The sequence below is a fragment of the Mauremys reevesii genome, linkage group 7, assembly GCF_016161935.1.
Source record: "Mauremys reevesii isolate NIE-2019 linkage group 7, ASM1616193v1, whole genome shotgun sequence".
In the NCBI taxonomy this organism is placed as follows: Eukaryota; Metazoa; Chordata; order Testudines; family Geoemydidae; genus Mauremys; species Mauremys reevesii.
This window is the reverse complement of record NC_052629.1, coordinates 73,051,653-73,070,157: the sequence shown is the minus strand read 5'-3', so window position 1 is coordinate 73,070,157 and position 18,505 is coordinate 73,051,653. Positions and strand designations below refer to the sequence as shown.

General features: G+C 47.4%; 1 protein-coding gene across 3 annotated transcripts in view; it reads right to left on the bottom strand.

Annotated features, from left to right (window-relative positions):
- Nucleotides 1-18,505, bottom strand: part of SORBS1 (sorbin and SH3 domain containing 1) — a 279,323-nt gene that overhangs the window by 201,498 nt on the left and 59,320 nt on the right. For all 3 annotated transcript variants that reach the window (XM_039547972.1, XM_039547970.1, XM_039547977.1), the window contains exon 2: nt 4,498-4,553. In XM_039547972.1, coding sequence (XP_039403906.1) covers nt 4,498-4,511 — 14 coding nt within the window. In that variant the 5' untranslated portion in view covers nt 4,512-4,553. The remainder of the gene's footprint in view (nt 1-4,497; nt 4,554-18,505) is intronic.

Sequence of the window (18,505 nt, the reverse complement as noted above, 5' to 3'; positions counted from 1 at the left end):
TCCAGGCTTGCCAGGGTATGACAGTCCAGAGAGCAGATTCTCCTGACTCTACCCCTCCTCTTTGGGAGGGAGAAAAAGTATGTCCTTCCTCTCTTTGCTTACCAGCTCGACTTGACCAATGTTCCCTTATGAAAATGTATATAGAGTTCAATAGGAAACGCTAATTGTATATAGGCTTTTCAGACCATCCTCCAGAATTGTACAGAAAATGAAATCCATGCTACAGGATTCTACAGGAAGGCTCAGAAAAATCTATAGAAAGGGTCCCATTCTCTGTTAAATTCTGCTGGGTTTTAAGAGTAATTTCTAGAGAAACTTGTTAATTTTCTATTAAACCTTATTGGTTTAAACCTATTACATTACATTTTCAATAAGCGTATTTGATTGAGTCTTAGCTCTTCCAAGCCACAGAGCAGGTTGGAGTAAAGATTGGTCTTAAACCCAAGGGGGAGAAGCCACTCTGATTCCCTGGTGGGCGGAGCCAGGCCAGGCTCACCCCTCCCACCAGAAGCTAAGGTGCAGTACAGGAAGTATAAAAGGTGGGGTCTGCTGTAACCCAGCTGAGTCTGAGCTAGATGTCTCCAGCCTGCTGCAGATCCCCAGAGCAGAACCCATGCTGCACCATGCCCTGCCCTGGAGGAGGCCAACCCAGGCGAAGAGCTGCCAGGACTGCTACTTGCCACATACCCTGAAGAGGTGGGGGACGACCTCGAGCCGCAGATACATGATGGTGGTAGAATAGGAAATAGCCCAGGGAAAGCCGATATAGTCTGGTTGTGGTGCTGCCCAAACACCAGTCACTGTGTTTCAGGTGGATCCCTGCTGACCCAGTGGTGGAACACTCTGCCACTGTTAGGGCCTTGGGCTCAGACCTGGTGGAGTAGGGTGGGCCAGGTCCCATTACCCCATGCTGCCAACCCCACCCCTGGGTGGCAGCCTCCACACCTTAGGCCAAGTGCCTGCATTTGTCTGCCATTTGCTAGAGCTAGGACGACAGACTGTTTGTTGCTCCAACCCTGCCTGAGGGTTTGAGCCCCTAGATTGTTTCCCTGAGGGCCTGAACCCTAAGACTGTTTGCTCTGTCCTGCCTGAGGATCTGCACCCCAAGACTATTTGATTCCTCTACCCTGCCTGAGGGCCGGATCCCTGAGATTGCTTGTTTGCTGTACGTTATCATGCAGTAGGGAGCGGAGTGGATTGACCTGGGAATGTTGTTTAGTTTTACTGGGACTGTCTGCATGGGGGATGGGAGAGCAGGGGATGACTTTAGGTGAGGGACGGTACCTGAGCCTGTAACCTGAGCCAGGAAAGGGGGTGGGGCGAGTCGACACCTTTGCCCGGGTGAGAAGGAGGGGGAGAGAGCCTGCTGGAGTGGTTTTTGGTTTCAGTTTGGGGCTGGCTGGGAAGAAGCAGGGAACCCCAAGTCTGGGGTCTAAGATCCTTGCCCCCCAGAGGGACCTGGCTGAGGGATCCTGGTTGTACCTACAAGCCCTGCTTGGGACCATGTTCCTGTCGTCTAATAAACCTTCTGTTTTACTGGCTGGCTGAGAGTCACGATGAATCGCAGGAAGTGGTGAGTGCAGGGCCCTGACTCCCCCACACTCCGTGACAGGGGCCTCAATCCCCACACTTGAATCGCTACTCTCTTGAAACGGGACAATGCCTGAGCGAATGTAGTGAAGCAGAGTGGCCTCCCACTGAGCCGGTGGGGTGGGAGCAGGACACCACCGCTAATACTACAGGAGGACTAGCAAGATTAGGTTCTTGGCAAGCAAGAGAAGGGGGCATTGCTTCCATTTGGGATTGTTTTCACCAGAAAATTACACTGAGTTAGAGCACAACTTTGAGAGGTCACGTTAACTACGAGATATTGACTATGGCTTTTGCAATCAGTTTAGATAAGGTTGAGCTGGTCATGAATTAACCTATTGGGGCCAAGGGTTTACCGATTACCAGATGATACAATGTTGAACATGACTTGCCCCAGTCTACACTGGCTGCAAAGTAATAATTATCACAAGGTGAGTGTGACAGGATACACCCCCATGTTCACACTCTACAGAGGTGTGATTTTTGTACAAGGCATGTCTTGTGAGGAGTCATTTAAAAACTAATAATTTGCTGGTCAGTATTGTCCTGGTAAAATATGTGTGGCAACACTGTGTGAAGTTATAAGATTCCTCTGTATGGTGTTATTAACACATACACCTCTACACTGATATAACGCAGTCCTCGGGAGACAAAAAAATCTCACTGCGTTATATCAAACTTGCTTTGCCCCCCCACCCCCGTTCCTTGTTCCCTGACTGCCCCCTCCAGAGACCCTCCCCTCCTTAATCACCTCCAGGACCTCACTTCCTACCCAGCCCCCCGTCCCCTGACTGCTCCGACCCCTATCCACCCCCACCCCCCCCGACAGGCACTCACCGGCAGTGGCAGGAAGCAGAGCAGCACGGCCCCAGTTCGCTCCACTCCGCCATCTCCCAGCTGCAGCACTCCGCTTCCTGCTGTCGGTGAGTGCGGGGAAGTTAGGGAAAGGATGCCCCCCCCCCCACCTGTGGCGGGAAGTCGAGCGACGTGGCCCCAGCCCGCTCCGCTTTCCTTGCCCCGGCCCCAGCCCCAGCCGTGTCGCTGGGGGGCAGCTGGGGAAAGGTCCTGCACTCACCTGCGGCGGGAAGTGGAGCACCACGGCTGGGGCTGGGCTGTTCCGCTTCCCGCCGCCGGTGAATGCGGGGAGGTTGGGGAAAGGATGCCCCCCGCACTCACCGGCAGCGGGAAGCGGAGCAAGGCGGCCCCAGCCCACTCCACTCTGCCAGCTCTCAGCCGCGGCGCTCTGCTTCCTGCTGCCAGTGAGTGCGTGGAGGTTGGGGAAAGGATGCCCTCCCCGTACTCACCTGCAGCGGGAAGCGGAGCGCTGCGGCTGGAAACTGGCAGAGTGGAGCGGGCTGGGGCCGGGTTACTCTGCTTCCCACCACTGCTGGTGAGTGCAGGGGTGGGAATCCCTTCCCCCAAACCCCCTCCCCCGAGCAACACGGCTGGGGCTGGAGCGAGGGAAGCAGAGCGGGCTGCTCCCGGCCCCCCGCTAATCCTCCGGGCCACTCTGGGACTGAGGGGTCCCCAAAAGTGCCCTCCCACAGCTCCTGCCCCCCAGACCTTGGGGGAGGGGAAGCCCCTGACTGCCCCCAAGACTCTCTGCCCCTTATCAAACCCCTCGGCCCCGGCCTGGTCCGGCACCCTTAACATGCTGCTCAGAGCAGTGTGTCGGAGCTTTACCGTATTATATGCAAACCCGCATTATATCAGGTTGCCGTTACATCAGGATAGAGGTGTATTCCAAACCCCACAGTCCTGTCCACACAGAAGCTGGCAAATAGGTTTGTCCTAAACAAAGGAATGTGTGATTGGCTTAATTTGAATTTAACCAATAAACAGAGTCATCAAAAAGAAAGGGACAACAAAGGATGTTCAAACAGATATAAAAACCCATCAGGAAACATCCTTCCACATAGGCTCTGTGGCTCCTGGTGCTCGGCTGGAAATGTTTTTCTAAGAGGACTGAAACTATAAAAAGGAGGGCCAGAATCCTAAGGCACACCCTCTCACTCCCTGCCTATCGCATTCACTGCACTTGAAGAGACAAAGGAAGCAGCCATTGGACTCTGGGGAATGCCCCCCCTCCCGCCCCGATCTAAAGAGTGTGGTTAGTCAGATTGCTGAAGCATGTGAGAAAATTTTGTTTTGAATTGAATATAGTTTGTTAACTTAGGCACTAGTAAGCATATTACCTTTATTTTTCTTGTTAACATTTCTGACCTTTATGCCTCATTACTTGGACTCACTTAAAATCTCTCTCTTTGTAGTGAATACACTTGTTTTACTGTTTAGTCTAATCCAGTGTGCAAGCTGAAGTGTCTGGGTAAATCCATTTGGAGTATCATGTTGTGTGCAAATTCCCTTAAAAGGAATAATGGACTTAACATATTTGTACTGTCCAGGAGAGGGCTGGGCAATACAAGACATATGTTTCTGGGGGAAGATCTGGGACTGGGATTGTATTGGGGTCACCCTGCAGCATAACCAAGGCTAGTAAGAGCCAAAATCTGGCTGCAGCACACAGACATAGCTGGAAGTGACTTACATGCTGGAGGCTGTTTGTGAGGAATCCAGGTTGGAAGCTACAGCAGCAAAGCAGTGTAAAGGGCACCCCAGGTTAGAGGACCAGGGTGACACAGCTACTCAGTCTGCACAGTTAGTTCACCCAACTCCTCAATGTCATGCTCTAATTCAGTGTCATTTCCTAGGCTGAACCCTTCTTTTGTGCTTTAAAATGTTAGACCCCAAATCAAGAAAACAGGATGCAGAGACACACAAAAGCAGAAATAAAGATGAATATTCTTTTGCCAATAGCTTTGCAGCTTACTTTTATCAAAATGGACCTTTCCATAATCTGCATTTGATACCGATCATGTGGAGAACAGGAGTTTGTAAAGAACATACCTTGAGCAAAGCATGGAAGAGGAGAAACTACAGCTCTCCAGGTATGTTCCAGCCCACTGGAAAAGAGAAAAATAGTCAAATTACACAACAGTGTAATGCAGCCACTGGAAGAATGAAGTGCAAAATGTTCTGTCAGCTCAAAGTAAAAAAAAGGACCTACCACCCTGGGCCATCTGTGAAACCTGGCAAGCATCTTTCTTCCATTTTCTTCAACTACTAATGTTATTTTTAAAAGCTAATAGTCACCATTTGTCTATGAATCATCTGATATGAAGCAACAGCATCCAAGTCTATATGAAACCCAAGGCAACATCATCTGTGTTTATTATTCTATAAAGAGCAGTGGTGCCAAGTTTCCTGCAACACCCACTTTAGACGCCGAAATCCAGAGGACTGAATGTGCTGCTGTTAGTGTTTAGAGACAGGAATACGTTTTGATCTAATACATCAGACAAAGGCTCAGTTGGTAATAAGATGGAATTGGATTCCACAGCAACTTAAAATAGTGCCAGATACTAAAAGCACCTTATGTAACTCATACCAGATAATTCATATTTATTCTCTTCAATTCTATTTCTCAAGCTGGTGTTTTAAGCATCCTAAAAATACCATGAAAGTTCACAGATAGCAGTGAAATCCTTCTAGCTAATCGCATTAATGCAGCTTGATTGATGTGTACAAATGTTTTATTTAACTCTGTTCTTACATTTGCTGCTACTACATTGCATTCAATATGAAATTATTCATGAACAGCTGTAATGACATGGGACTAATATCAGCACCGTGGCAAATACACTAGTAAATAGAGATTAATCTACCTAGGTTCCTGTCAGTACCTACCATTGGACAGCACACCAAGACACAGAGGAATAAAAGGATATTGTGGATGTATTGGAGAACATCTCTGATGGTTCTGCCTGTGACAGCTACATAGAGTGCCTTCCTCTGCCAAAGGGGTGGGGTTTTGCAAGGCTCTCTCTCCATAAGGGGGTGAGTCAACTGGAGGAAGAGCTGCCTGAATAGGGTGTTGGAGCTTAGCTGCTATCTACCCAGGGCCATATAGATGTTGCAGTGCCTCGTACAGAGTAACACATTTGGGGACCCACCTAGCTACTTGCAGTACTGCAACCAGGCACTTCTCTGAATGCTTTTCTGCACACCCATGCCACCACCTACCTGCAATCTCTTCTAAGGCTGCAGTAGCATCCCCCTACACACATAGCCAACCAACCTTTTGCAGGCTCTGAAGCCTCTGGTCACCCACCTAAAATGAAGTGAGTCTGAAGCACAAACTTCCAGACAGGAATGATGGGAGGCCAGTTGGGGAATTCTTTCTTCACTGTAGCCTGCCAGCATGAAGGACAGGGAATCAAAAATAGCAGCACTGGCAAAACCAAGGTCCCAACCCTATGTGGCCACAAATGTAAAGTGAACTCAAAGCCTCCTCATGGCCTATGCTCAGAGCTGTTGTACTGATCTTTGCTAAGAAGCTTCAGGAAGTGCAGAATCCCTATGTTTGTATTATTATAGACCTAGCTCAAGATCAGGGCCCCAACGTGCTAGGCCTGGTACATAGACAGAGTGAGAGAAGTCCATCCCCGCCCTGGAGGGTTTACAACCTAAATAAATAGGCAAGACTGACAAAAGTAGAAGAGGAAACAGAAGCAAAGTTAAGTGACTCATCCAAGATCACACAGCAAGTCAGAGACAAAGCCAGGCCACTCAGAATTCAGATCTCCTGACTCCTAGACTTGTGCTCTATTCATTACCCCATGTTGTTGCTCAACTTACATACCCCTTCTACTTCCACTAGCAGGAAGAACTGTTACACTCACCAACAGAGACGCCAGAAAGCAATTCGAGGGAAATCTAAGATACAGTGCATGAGCATGGGAAGGGGTTTTGGTGGAAGCCAGCTGGTATGCTACATAAAAGCAAGCTCTTTTCTTCCTTGAAACACACTCTCTGCTTCTGTGTCTCAAACAGTCATTCTCCAGGTTCTCAGGGACCCAGAGCAGCTACAAGGTGCCAATTTATACCTTGTGGGAAAGGCACTGGGATTAGAAATATGTATTCAGCTGGACACATTGGTTGCCAAAGCATGTTCACTGGCCAAACTTTCCCTTTCCCTTCAAGAAGGTTTGTCTGTGAGATTCCAGTAGGTAAAGTCCATATGTACAAGTAGCAAAACCCCTGCGCCTCCACCCACACTCACTTGCAGCTTGATAAGTGCTTCTCCCAGTTGGCAGATCAGAGTTGCCAACCCTCCAGGATTGTCCTGGAGTCTCCAGGAATTAAAGATTAATCTTTAATTAAAGATTATGTCATGTGATGAAACCTCCAGGAATACGACCAACCAAAATTGGCAACCCTGATATCCAAACATGTCAAAAATGCTTCTACCCTCTCTAAGATCAGCGGACATATTTGTTTGATGTTGAAATGTCTCTGTTCCATTTGGCTGATCCTCTGTAGATCAGAAGAGGTAGGTGGGGTGTTGCTATGTTAGCAATTCTTCCCCTACTAACACCTTGCTCTGTGCAAGAAGTAAGGTTCTTTGGCCCTTTCCATGGAACAGCTTCCTCCCTCCTGTGTGCCTGGCAAGCTACTCTGGCTTGTGACTGGGGGGGTGGAGCTGGGGGCTCCTTCCACTCCTCATCCCTCTCTGCTTCCACCCACAACTTGCTGACATCATGGAGTATCACCACAGCTAGAGTCATATTCTGAGCAGAGGGCCTTAGTCCCTTTCTCCTAGGTGTGTGTGTGTGTGACCGCTGTGACAACCTAACCCCAGCCATGCTGAGTGACACAATATATAGCCACTCCAATATTTGTCCTTGGTAACCTCTGAGACCTGACATCAGTACATCTTCTTTGCAGCAGATTATTTTTTTGCCCTCTTTCATTTCCTGTTTAGGATGAGCGTAGAGGTACTCGATCTCATCATACCTCAGTTCCCATCTGTAAAAAGGAGACTAACGGAACTTAGCAAAGAGTCCTGTGGCAACTTATAGACTAACAGACGTATTGGAGCATGAGCTTTCATGGGTGAATACCCACTTCGTCAGATGCATGTAGTGGAAATTTCCAGAGTATAAATATACCTGCCTCTGGAAATTTCCACTACATGCATCCGACGAAGTGGGTATTCACCCATGAAAGCTCATGCTCCAATACATCTGTTAGTCTATAAGGTGCCACAGGACTCTTTGCTGTTTTTACAGATCCAGACTAAAACGGCTACACCTCTGATACTTAACAGAACTTATTCCGCCTTAGCAAGGTGCTGTGAGATGCTATGGATACAAAGGGTACAGGAATTCCATCATAACTCATGTCTTACTTTTGTAGAGGCTTTTCTGGGGAGCCCAACAGAAAAGCCTCTACAAAAGTAGGGGTGAATTATGATGGAATTTCTGTACCTTTTGTATCCATACTTATTATGGCCCAATCCCATGCCCACTAACGTTAATGGAAAGACTCCCCTTGATTTCAAGGAGTGTTAGATCAAGCCCTATCAAACCACATTTGACTTCATAAGCCTCCAAATGCCCATGCCATTGTGGAAAATAAAGTATAAATTTGTTTTTAAAAATATTAATCATTCATTGGAGGGAGAGCACTGAGTATGTGTTTTAATCACCAGCTTCTACTGCAGGAAGCTGTCTACAGATACATCAGCTCACACTTGTATAGTCAGATGTTGCTAGATGTTGGCTGCGTGTGGGAGCCCTTTGTGTGCTGTCCCTGCTCTGCACAGACAGTTGGCATAGCAGACCTTGATTTAACTGCCCAATAACCACAGACTCAGTTCCTAGTGAAGGCACTTGGTCACATTTATTGTCAATGAAGCACGGTCCTAATGTCCTGGCTCAATGGTTACAGATACACTAATACATGTATGCCTGTTGCAATTGACTAGCTCAGTTAATGGTGGGACTTTCCATTATCCCCTAAACCAGCCAAAGACGCCCTCTGAGATACATCTTTATACACAGATACAAGCAAGTTACGAATTGCCCTTGGTGTATCTAGGTGCCACCCTCTGACGTATTTGGGTGCCACCCATTGCCTTGTACCTGTTGGTTCAATCAAAACATTTCTATACATCATGCTGTCATCCTGACCTTATCTTTAGGATGGGTCAGTGTGTTCCTGTTCTCTTTGGGGAATATGCTGGTATCAGGCTGTTCTGGTACCATCCTTCTGGAATGTGTTTGCATGTGTGTTCTTGTGCCTAGCACTGCTTAGGAATATGTGTTTCTGCAATATTATTCCTGTCAGGGGCGACTCCAGGCCCCAGCACGCCAAGCGCGTGCTTGGGGCGACATGCCGTGGGGGGCGCTCTGCTGGTCGCCGGGAGGGCGGCAGGCGGGTCCGCTGGTCCCGCGGCTTCGGTGAAGCATCCGCAGGCACGCCTGCAGGAGGTCCACTGGAGCCGCGGGACCAGCGGACCCTCTGCAGGCACGTCTGCGGGAGGTCCACCAGAGCTGCGGGACCGGCGACCGGCAGAGCGCCCCCCGCGGCGTGCCGCCGTGCTTGGGGCGGCGAAATGGCTAGAGCCGCCCCTGATTCCTGTTCTTTCCAGATTTTGTGAGCAGGCCCTGCCTTTTGCTCACAACTTAACTTTGCTTTGTAGCAGCAAAGCTTTGACCACTACTTTAGTTTAGGCCTCAGGCCCTCATACCAGGCCTCTGATACAAGGGCTTATGTTTCAGGCCCTCTTCCTACATTATTGTTTACTGGTAAGAAAGATTTTGACCCAAAATAGTACTAATTTTTCACCTTTCACAAGCAAAAAACAACAATAAAAAATTAAGGTAGGACTTTTTTTGAGCTCTAAGGATTTTTGGATAAAGCTCGCTGTTGAAGGCTGAGAACTTGTGTTCTACGTATATTCTGATTCCAAGAAAATGATGGACTTTCCGTCTGTCAGAAGACGGCAAGATGGCTCAGCTGGCTCACAGGGGTTATTATTAATAATAATAAATGTTGCCATTATACAAGCAACTCCGACATGAACTGTTCTTATCTAATGTTAGTTCAGACTGCCAAAGGAATGTGGTTTCAACTGCCTTAGCATGGAGCAGCAATTCTTTTCAGAGCCCAATTAACTTCAGTCACAAGCACACACTTCCTACGGATATCCCAAAGATCAGACCCAAACCAGGCTACGTTCCTAAAGAGTAGAAGGGAGACCACAGGAAAATGAAATTCTGCCACTAATCTGTTAATTTACAGTTTGAAGAATGAACATTCAGAATGCCATCCACTCCCTAAAATAGCCTGGGGAGGACAAAAAACAGTAGCAGATTTTTATAGCTGTTGCACTCATCTTATTTCTGTTTCCAATAGTCAAGCAATGCAACGGTCTCTCGTGGAAGATGACAGTACAGCAGATATTATAGTTGAGCATGTTTATATTTTATATGAATTATTCTGTAAATTATACAGAATTTATGTGCAATTCTAGGGCTTAGAATTGGAAACGTCTCAGTGTGGAAACGTTTGGACACCCTGGTGTAAAATAATTAGGGCTGTCAATCGCAGTTAACGCAAAAAAATTAACTGCAATTAAAAAAATTAATCACAATTAATTGCACTGTTCAACAATAGAATACCAAATGAAATTAAATATTTTTGGATGTTCTTCTACATATTCAAATATATTGATTTCTATTATAACACAAAATACAAAGTGTTCAGTGCTCACTTTCTATGATTTTTTATTACAAATATTTGCACTGTAAAAATAATAAACAAGAAATAGTATTTTTCAATTCACCTCATACAAGTACTGTAGTGCAATCTCTTTATCGTGAAAGTGTAACTTACAAATGTAGATTTTTTTTGTTACATAAGTGCATTCAAAAACAAAACAATGTAAAACTTTAGAGCCTACAAGTTCACTCAGTCCTACTTCTTGGTACCCATTGCCATAGCATTGCCAATTGCTAAGACAAACAAGTTTGTTTACATTTACGGGAGATACTGTTGACTGCTTCTTATTTACAATGTCACCTGAAAGTGAGAACAGGTGTTCACATGGCACTTTTGGAGCCAGCGTTGCAAGGTATTTATGTGCCAGATATGCTAAACAGTCATTTGCCCCTTCATGCTTCGGCCACCATTCCAGAGGACATGCTTCCATGCTGATGATGCTCGTTAAAAAAATAATGTGTTAATTAAATTTGTGACTGAACTCCTTACGGGAGAATTGTACATCTCCTGTCCTGTTTTATCTGCATTCCGCCATATAAACCTCTACCCCGATATAACGCTGTCCTCGGGAGCCAAAAAATCTTATATCAAACTTGCTTTGATCCGCCGGAGTGCGCAGCCCTCTCCCAGAGCACTGCTTTACTGCGTTATATCCGAATTCGTGTTATATCGGGTCACACTATATCAGGGTAGAGGTGTATTTCATGTTCTAGCAGTCTTGGATGATGACCCAGCACGTTTGTTTTAAGAACACTTTCATAGCAAATTTGACCAAACGCAAAGAAGGTACCAATGTGAGATTTCTAAGGATGGATATAGCACTCGACCCAAGGTTTAAGAATCTGAAGTGCTTTCCAAAATCTGAGAGGGACGAGGTGTGGAGAATGCTTTCAGATGTCTTAAAAGAACAACACTCCGATGCAGAAACTACAGAACCCGAACCACCAAAAAAGAAAATCAACCTTCTGCTTGTGGCATCTCACTCAGATGATGAAAATGAACATGTGTCAGTCTGCTCTGCTTTGGATCGTTATCGAGCAGAACCTGTCATCAGCATGGATGCATGTCCTCTGGCAGGGGCAACGAGTTATATTCTCTTGTGGTGCCCGGGCTCCAGCAATATTCAGGGCTGGGGGCCCTGCTCCACCAATGTTTGGAGCTGGGTCTCTCCCCCGGCCCTACCCAGAGCAGCCCCCGGAGCGCCCCTCCCCGGCCCCCGGAGTGCTCCTGCCTGAGTGAAAGCAGCGCAGCTCTCCCTGGCCTCCGCTGCCGGCAGCTACAGCACAGCACAACAGCAACACCAGCAGCAGGCTGAGGCAGCTACTGCTGCTGCTACTGCACCTCAGGAGGGGGAGAGGGAGAGGGAGCGGGAGGGGAGGAGGTACACATGTGCTTGGCACCCCTTCTCTCCCCTGGCACCAGATGCTGAGGGGGCTTCCAGGGGAAGACATCTAGAGTGGACCTCCATGACTCACCTGAGCAGCTGCTTGGGCTTCGGTGAGTGTTTGACCCTGTGATACACACACACACACACACACACACACACACACACACACACACACGCCACCACTCCTGCAAACACTGGGCAAGGGGCAGCCCTATCCCCCACCCCTAGTGAGGCTATGGCAAGGGGAGGAAGGAAGCCACATGTGATGGCAGTTCCCTCTCCCCCAGCACCCACCACCCCCTCCCAGAGCCCATACCCCCTTCTCTGGCTCCCAAACTCCCTCCCAGAACCTGCACCCCCAGCATAGAGCTTGCACCCAAACTCTGTCCCAGAGCCTGTACCCCCACCCCTTCCCCCACCCCCCCTTCTGCACCCAAACTCCCTCCCAGAGCCTGCACCCAAACTCTGTCCCAAAGCCTGCACCCCTCACCCCCTCCTGCACCCACAGGCCCTGCCCCAGCCCAGAGCCTGCACCCAAACTCCCTCCCAGAGCCTGTACTCAGCACCCCCTCCTGCATCCCCAGGCCTTGTCCCAGCCCAGAGCCTGCAGCCTGCACCCCAGACTCCATCCCAGAGCCTGCACCCCAGACTCCATCCCAGAGCCCAAGCTCTCAACCATCCTAACCCCAATTCCCTGCCCCAACCCAGGGCCTGCACCCCAGACCACCTCCCCCCACCCAAACTCCCTCACAGAGCCTTAGGCAGGTGGGGGGCGGAGTTCGGGGGGGGCAGGCTCTGAGCCTTCTGAGCACCACCAAAATTTCTACAAACCTGCCGCCCCTGTCCTCTGGAATGGTAGTTGAAACATGAAGGGACATATGAATCTTTAGCATATCTGGCACATAAATATCTTGCAATGCTGGCTACAACAATGCCATGCCAATGCCTGTTCTCACTTTCAGGTGACATTGTAAACAAGTTTGTCTGAGCGATTGACTTAAGTAGGACTGAGTGGACTTGTAGGTTCTAAAGTTTTACATTGAAAAATAAAACAATGCAATTATTTTTTGTACATAATTCTACATTTGTAAGTTCAACTTTCATTATAAAGAGATTGCACTATTGTATTTGTATTAGGTGAACTGAAATATACTATTTCTTTTGTTTTTTACAGTGCAAATATTTGTAATAAAAAATAAATATAAAGTGAGCACTGTACACTTTCTATTCTGTGTTGTAATTGAATATATTTGAAAATGTAGCAAACATCCAAAATATTTAAATAAATGGCATTCTAGTATTGTTTAACAGTGCGACAAATCTCGACAGAGTTAGTAGCGCACAGCCCCTTGAAGGAACTCAAGATGAAGATATTTGCATCCCTAATGCAAGATGGCTGGTTTAGTAGGAGGCAATAACCTGCCACTGAGCTTCCCGGGCTTTGACAGGGACCATATTTAGAAAGTCAGGGTGGTCCTGAATTTAGAATATCAAGTGTCAGCCACTGTCAAGCTGGTTTATACTATGATGGCTACAGCTACACAGCAAACACTGTATACAGGCGATCCTACCCGAGCTAGCTTGAATGTAGCTAGAAAGGTAACAATAGTGGTGTAAACAGCATGGCACAGGCTTCAGCACAAGCTAGAGAGGCCAGTGTGTACTCAAGGTACATAATTGGCTCTCTTGCCTGCACTCTGCTGTTTATGTTACTACTGTTAGGGTTGCCAACTTTGTAATATTTAAAAACTGGACGCTCCAGCAGGAGTGCCGGAACCGCCCCGCCCCTTCTCCCTGAGAACACGCCTGTGCCTCGCTCCTTCCCCCCAGACCTCACCCCTGTCCCACCTCTTCCCCCAAGGCCCCGCTCCTGCCCCTTCCCCCTGAGGCCCTGCCCCCCATTCACTCCTCTTTCCCTCTCCCTCCGTTGCTCACTGTTTCCCTCCCCCTCCCCCCCACATGGGTCAGGAAGGACTCACCTGCAGAGCTGATTCAGGTAGGAGGTGGCCCTTGCTAAATAGGGGCTGGCACAAGTGATGACTCGGCACCGCCCTGCCTCCCCCGCCAGCAGTAACCAGACTTTGGGTGTCTGTTCAGATGGAAAACCAGACACCTGCCCACCCTATTACCCATGCTAGCTGTATTCAAGGTAGCTCAGGTAGGGAAGCCCGTGCACAGAATATTGAGTTTCTCTCTGTCCCCTTCTCACAGCACATAGCTTTGTGATGTCAAGAGACAATGCACATTACAGCAGACTGCCTAACATGCAATCCAACAGCACAACTGGTAGGCTGGGCAAATGGGAGCCTGCCTGCCTGCTACTTAGTACTAGCTGCCTGTCTGGCACCTGGATCCAGCTAGAGAGGTTAGATCTAAGCCTTTAATGCACGATTAAGGCACATCATGGGCACTGAGCACTTCTGAAAATCTGGGCCTGGGGCTTTATCTTTGGGAGCCTGTCAGGACGGAAGAGGAGCTGTCTATGTTCTTCCTGCTACAGATTCTGGCCTATGGCATGTCCTGCCTTCAGGGCTGGTATCCATGAAATAGGCACTGAACATGTAAGACTCACACCTGTGAAGCCCTGACTATCTCTAGCAAGGTGCTAAGTGCCCTGGGGGCTCTGAACCTCACAGGAGGGGCTCTGTGCCTCAGAGCAGATGCCCAGTTGTCTCTGAAGAGTCTGACACAAAACTATTTTAGTCATTCTGAAGGCATTTTAGAATCAGTATTTTAGCTGGGTTCTGGTGTGGTTATAGTCTGTGGAAGGCACTTATTACAGAGTTCTCAATCCCCTTGAAACTCAATGCCCCCAAACTTTGGTGTTACAAATCCAGATCTGAACCTCAATCTGAATTGTGCAGATTAGATACACCAGGGGTCGTCAACCTTTCAGAAGTGGTGTGCCGAGTCTTCATTTATTCACTCTCATTTAAGGTTTCGCATGCTAGTAATACATTTAACATTTTTAGAAGGTCTCTTTCTATAAGTCTATAATATATAACTAAACTATTGTTGTATGTAAAGTAAATAAGGTTTTTAAAACGTTTAAGAAGCTTCATTTAAAATTAAATTAAATGCATAGCCCCCCGGACCGGTGGCCAGTACCCGGGCACTGTGAGTGCCACTGAAAAACAGCTCGCGTGCCGCCTTCGGCACACATGCCATAGGTTGCCTACCCCTGAGATACACTTTAGGACAGGTGCCCAGAAGTATGTTGACGAACAGGCTCTGCATTAAAAAAAAAAACCTACAAAGCTCATGCCATATTGAAGAGAATGTGTTTAATAGAAAGCAAAGAACATTCATATCTATCTTGTCGCCCACAGTTCTGACTCACTGTCACTTCTTTGCTGCATAAATGAATCCAGTATGTCAAAACGGCAGTCAGGATGGCTTCAGTGTCACTTGTGACAGCATGAAGAAGGCTGTCATTTGCCGTGCTCTTCCTATTAAGAAAGAGCATTTCCAGGCTCTGATGTGTTACACAACTAACAATCCTTCCCAGTAAAATGTCAGGACTGTGTGTGTAACGGGTGGAGTGGGGCTGTATGTTTAAGCCCACTGCAGTTTGTCATTGAGAGGTTGGGAGTACACGTCCCTCTTCTTCTCAAATGACATTACCTCCAGCATTAATTAGTGAAAGTTTGATTTGCAGTTTAAAATTAAATGAAACATTCTTCCCAACTTTGTCAGGCTGACTTTCCAATGCCCTGAGGAGCCAGCAGCACTGCTGAAAGGTCTTACAACAAACATGTCTTTGGAAAAAGTGACCTAAGTCATGCAAAGAACAGAGGATCCTGAGAGGAAGAAAGTGATAAAGGAACAGGAATTTTTTTCCTCTCTAACCATCTGTGGACTGTGATTCTAGCAACCAATGTTTTCCAACACCATGGGTGGGAGGAGGTGGAGGGACATTGTTTATAGTATATAGACAAAGGCTGCAGCAGTAGCCAGATGAGGAGAATAACTTTTGTACAAGAACGGAAAAGTGAAGGGAAATGGCTAGGTGAGGACTCTTACAGGAAGAGAGACCATACTATGGTAGCATACAACTTTTCCTATGGAAAAGACAGGGATGTATGAAATAACAGAAAATCATGAATAGTAACCATCTCATGTGATCTGTGGGCCTGTTGCTAACCAGACACCAAGAAAAGGCTGCAGTTCTCATTCCTAATTTGCACTTGATTGGCAAAAAGGTCAAAGATTTGCAAACACTGAGGCAGCCTCACATCACCCTTAAGAGATGGGCACAGACCACTATTTTCAACAACATCCAGTGATTTTCAATACTTCCATCTTTGGGTGCCCAACTTGAGACACCATAAAAGGTTTCTCAGCACTTTTGTTTAAAGGTAGCCCAAAACCACAAGGTGTGTTTGAAAAGCTTGCTCATGCTCCCTGTTTGGCATCTGAAGAAATGAAGATACACAGAGAGCTTCACGCAATATTGTTTAAACTTGGGTGCCAATATATAGATTTTTCAAGGTGTCAAGTACCTGCAGCTCCCATGGCGAAAATTACAACCCTATTATACAATTGTATAGAATGGCTCAAAAACCTACAGAAAGGCTGCTATTAAATCTAATAGGGTTTCAGAAAAATTTCCATAGAACTCTCTTGATTTTGTCCCCATTGGATTCTGTACCAACCATCCAGACATGACATTCTGAAAGTCAAGTCAGCTATTTTATGGATTTAGGTGCCTCACTTTTGACTCATAAATTTGATAATGTATTGGGAAGTGACGTGCCCAAAGGCAGGGCCAAAGAACAGAACCCAGCTCTCTCAACTCCCAAGCCCAAACATTAGCCAAAAGAGCCATCTTTCCCCACTATTCCTCAGCTTGGCTAGCTGAGCCAAGCTCTCTTACTTGTCCATTTTTAGACACTGATAATTAAAATACTAATTATAGCCTCTGTAGATATTTCACTAATCTTCTTCACACAGTCAAAACATCCGTGCCATCATTTGATGCTATCAGAATAACAGCTATGGCAGGTGCAGACATCACCAGTATTATTTTTCTAGCAGGAGTGGGGCAAAAATTTTACCCCCACAAAAAAAAAACAAAAAAAGCCCAAAAGTTTAAGCAGATGTGCTAAACATTCCAAAAAAACACATCTGCCCCCTTAACTTCTGTCACATTATTTCCAACTGATTTTTATGCTGCAACTAGCTTTTCATAGCTGCGAAGAAGATAAATGTCTCATTACCAAAAATAAATCCATCCATTATGGATGACAGAGAGAGGCACAGCACTACCTATTATGGTATCAAGCAACAGATTTCACTCCCTCTGCTACTGCCCATTAATTAACAATCTGACAAGGTTTTCAAAAGAATTTCTGAGCTCTTTTGCTCTCTTCTTTAGTTCCTTCATAATGCTTTGTATAGATAAACATGTCAGGCCAGGAAAGAAGTGGGACACCACATCTAACACAGTGCAGAACTTGTTTTCTATTCAAATCCAAATTACTTGGTGAAGAAGCAAAAATAGCATCAAAAGGAGAAAAATGCAAGAAATTTACACACTGTAACAAGCATGCATATAATTCCAGGGCTGGTGCAACCATTTAGGCGACCGCCTGGGTGCTAGGATTTGGGGGGCGGCATTTTCTTCGGCAGCAACCGCGGCGGCCGGATCTTCAGCCGCCCCGGTCGCCGCCAGCATTTAGGCGGAGGGAGCTGGGGCAGGGGAGCGCGGGGAGAGCCGCCTGCAGCACGTAATGGGGGAGGGAATGCAGGGGAACTCCCCGCCCAGCTCACCGCTGCCCCGCCTCCTCCCCGAGTACACCGTGGCTGCTTTACTTCTCCCGCCTCTCAGGCTTGCGGCGCCTAAGCTGATTGGTGCCGCAAGCCTGGGAGGTGGGAGAAGTGAAGCAGCGACAGCGTGCTCGGGGTGGAGGCGAAGCCGGGGTGAGCTGAGGCAGGGGGGGGGTGCCTCAGGGTAGAGGGTGGGGAGCTGCCACAGGGTGGGCACCTCAGGGGAGGGGAGCTGCCGTGGGGCGCCTCAGGGCGGGGGCTCGGGGATGGGGGAGGGCGCAAGGTGGAAGTTTCACCTAGGGCGCGAAACATCCTTGCACTGGCCCTATATAATTCCCAGCCTTGTCCCTGGTTCAAGCAGCTTAACCACCAATTTTGTCTGCATCCCCATCCCACATAGCATAGGCCCATACCAGAATTATAATAATCAACCTCCATGAAGCTGCTTCACTTTATGCAACAGCATCCTTTCCCTGAATGCTAGACACACAACTTTAATAGGAAAAGCTTTAGCTTTGATAGCGTGATTTCCATAGCTATGAATCCATGAGCTCCCCCCTCGCCGTTTTTCCTGTATATACTGCATTATATTTCTCACACTTGCTGAAGCCTGTATAGATCTCTCTCTGTGTCTCTCTCACTCACACACACACAAACACACACACACACCTCTCTTTCTTGAGACTTTACTTTTATTCTTTCTTATTGTTTGCCTTCATTTAAAAAAAAACAGATGTAGAGCAGGGATGGGCAAACTACGGCCTGGGGGCCACATCTGGCTCTTCAGATGTTTTAATCTGGCCCTCGGGCTTCTGCCAGGGAGAAGGGTCCAGGGCTTGCCCCACTCTGCGGGTGCTGTGGCTTCACACGGCTCCTGGAAGCAGCAGCATGTCCCCCCATGCAAGAAGCCTGGGGAACAAACAGGGAGAACTAGAAGTCCTGGCACGGTCAAGGAATTATGATGTAATTGGACTAACAGAGACTTGGTGGGATAACTCACATGATTGGAGTACTGTCATGGATGGATATAAACTGTTCAGGAAGGACAGGCAGGGCAGAAAAGGTGGGGGAGTTGCATTGTATGTAAGAGAGCAGTATGACTGCTCAGAGTTCCAGTATGAAACTGCAGAA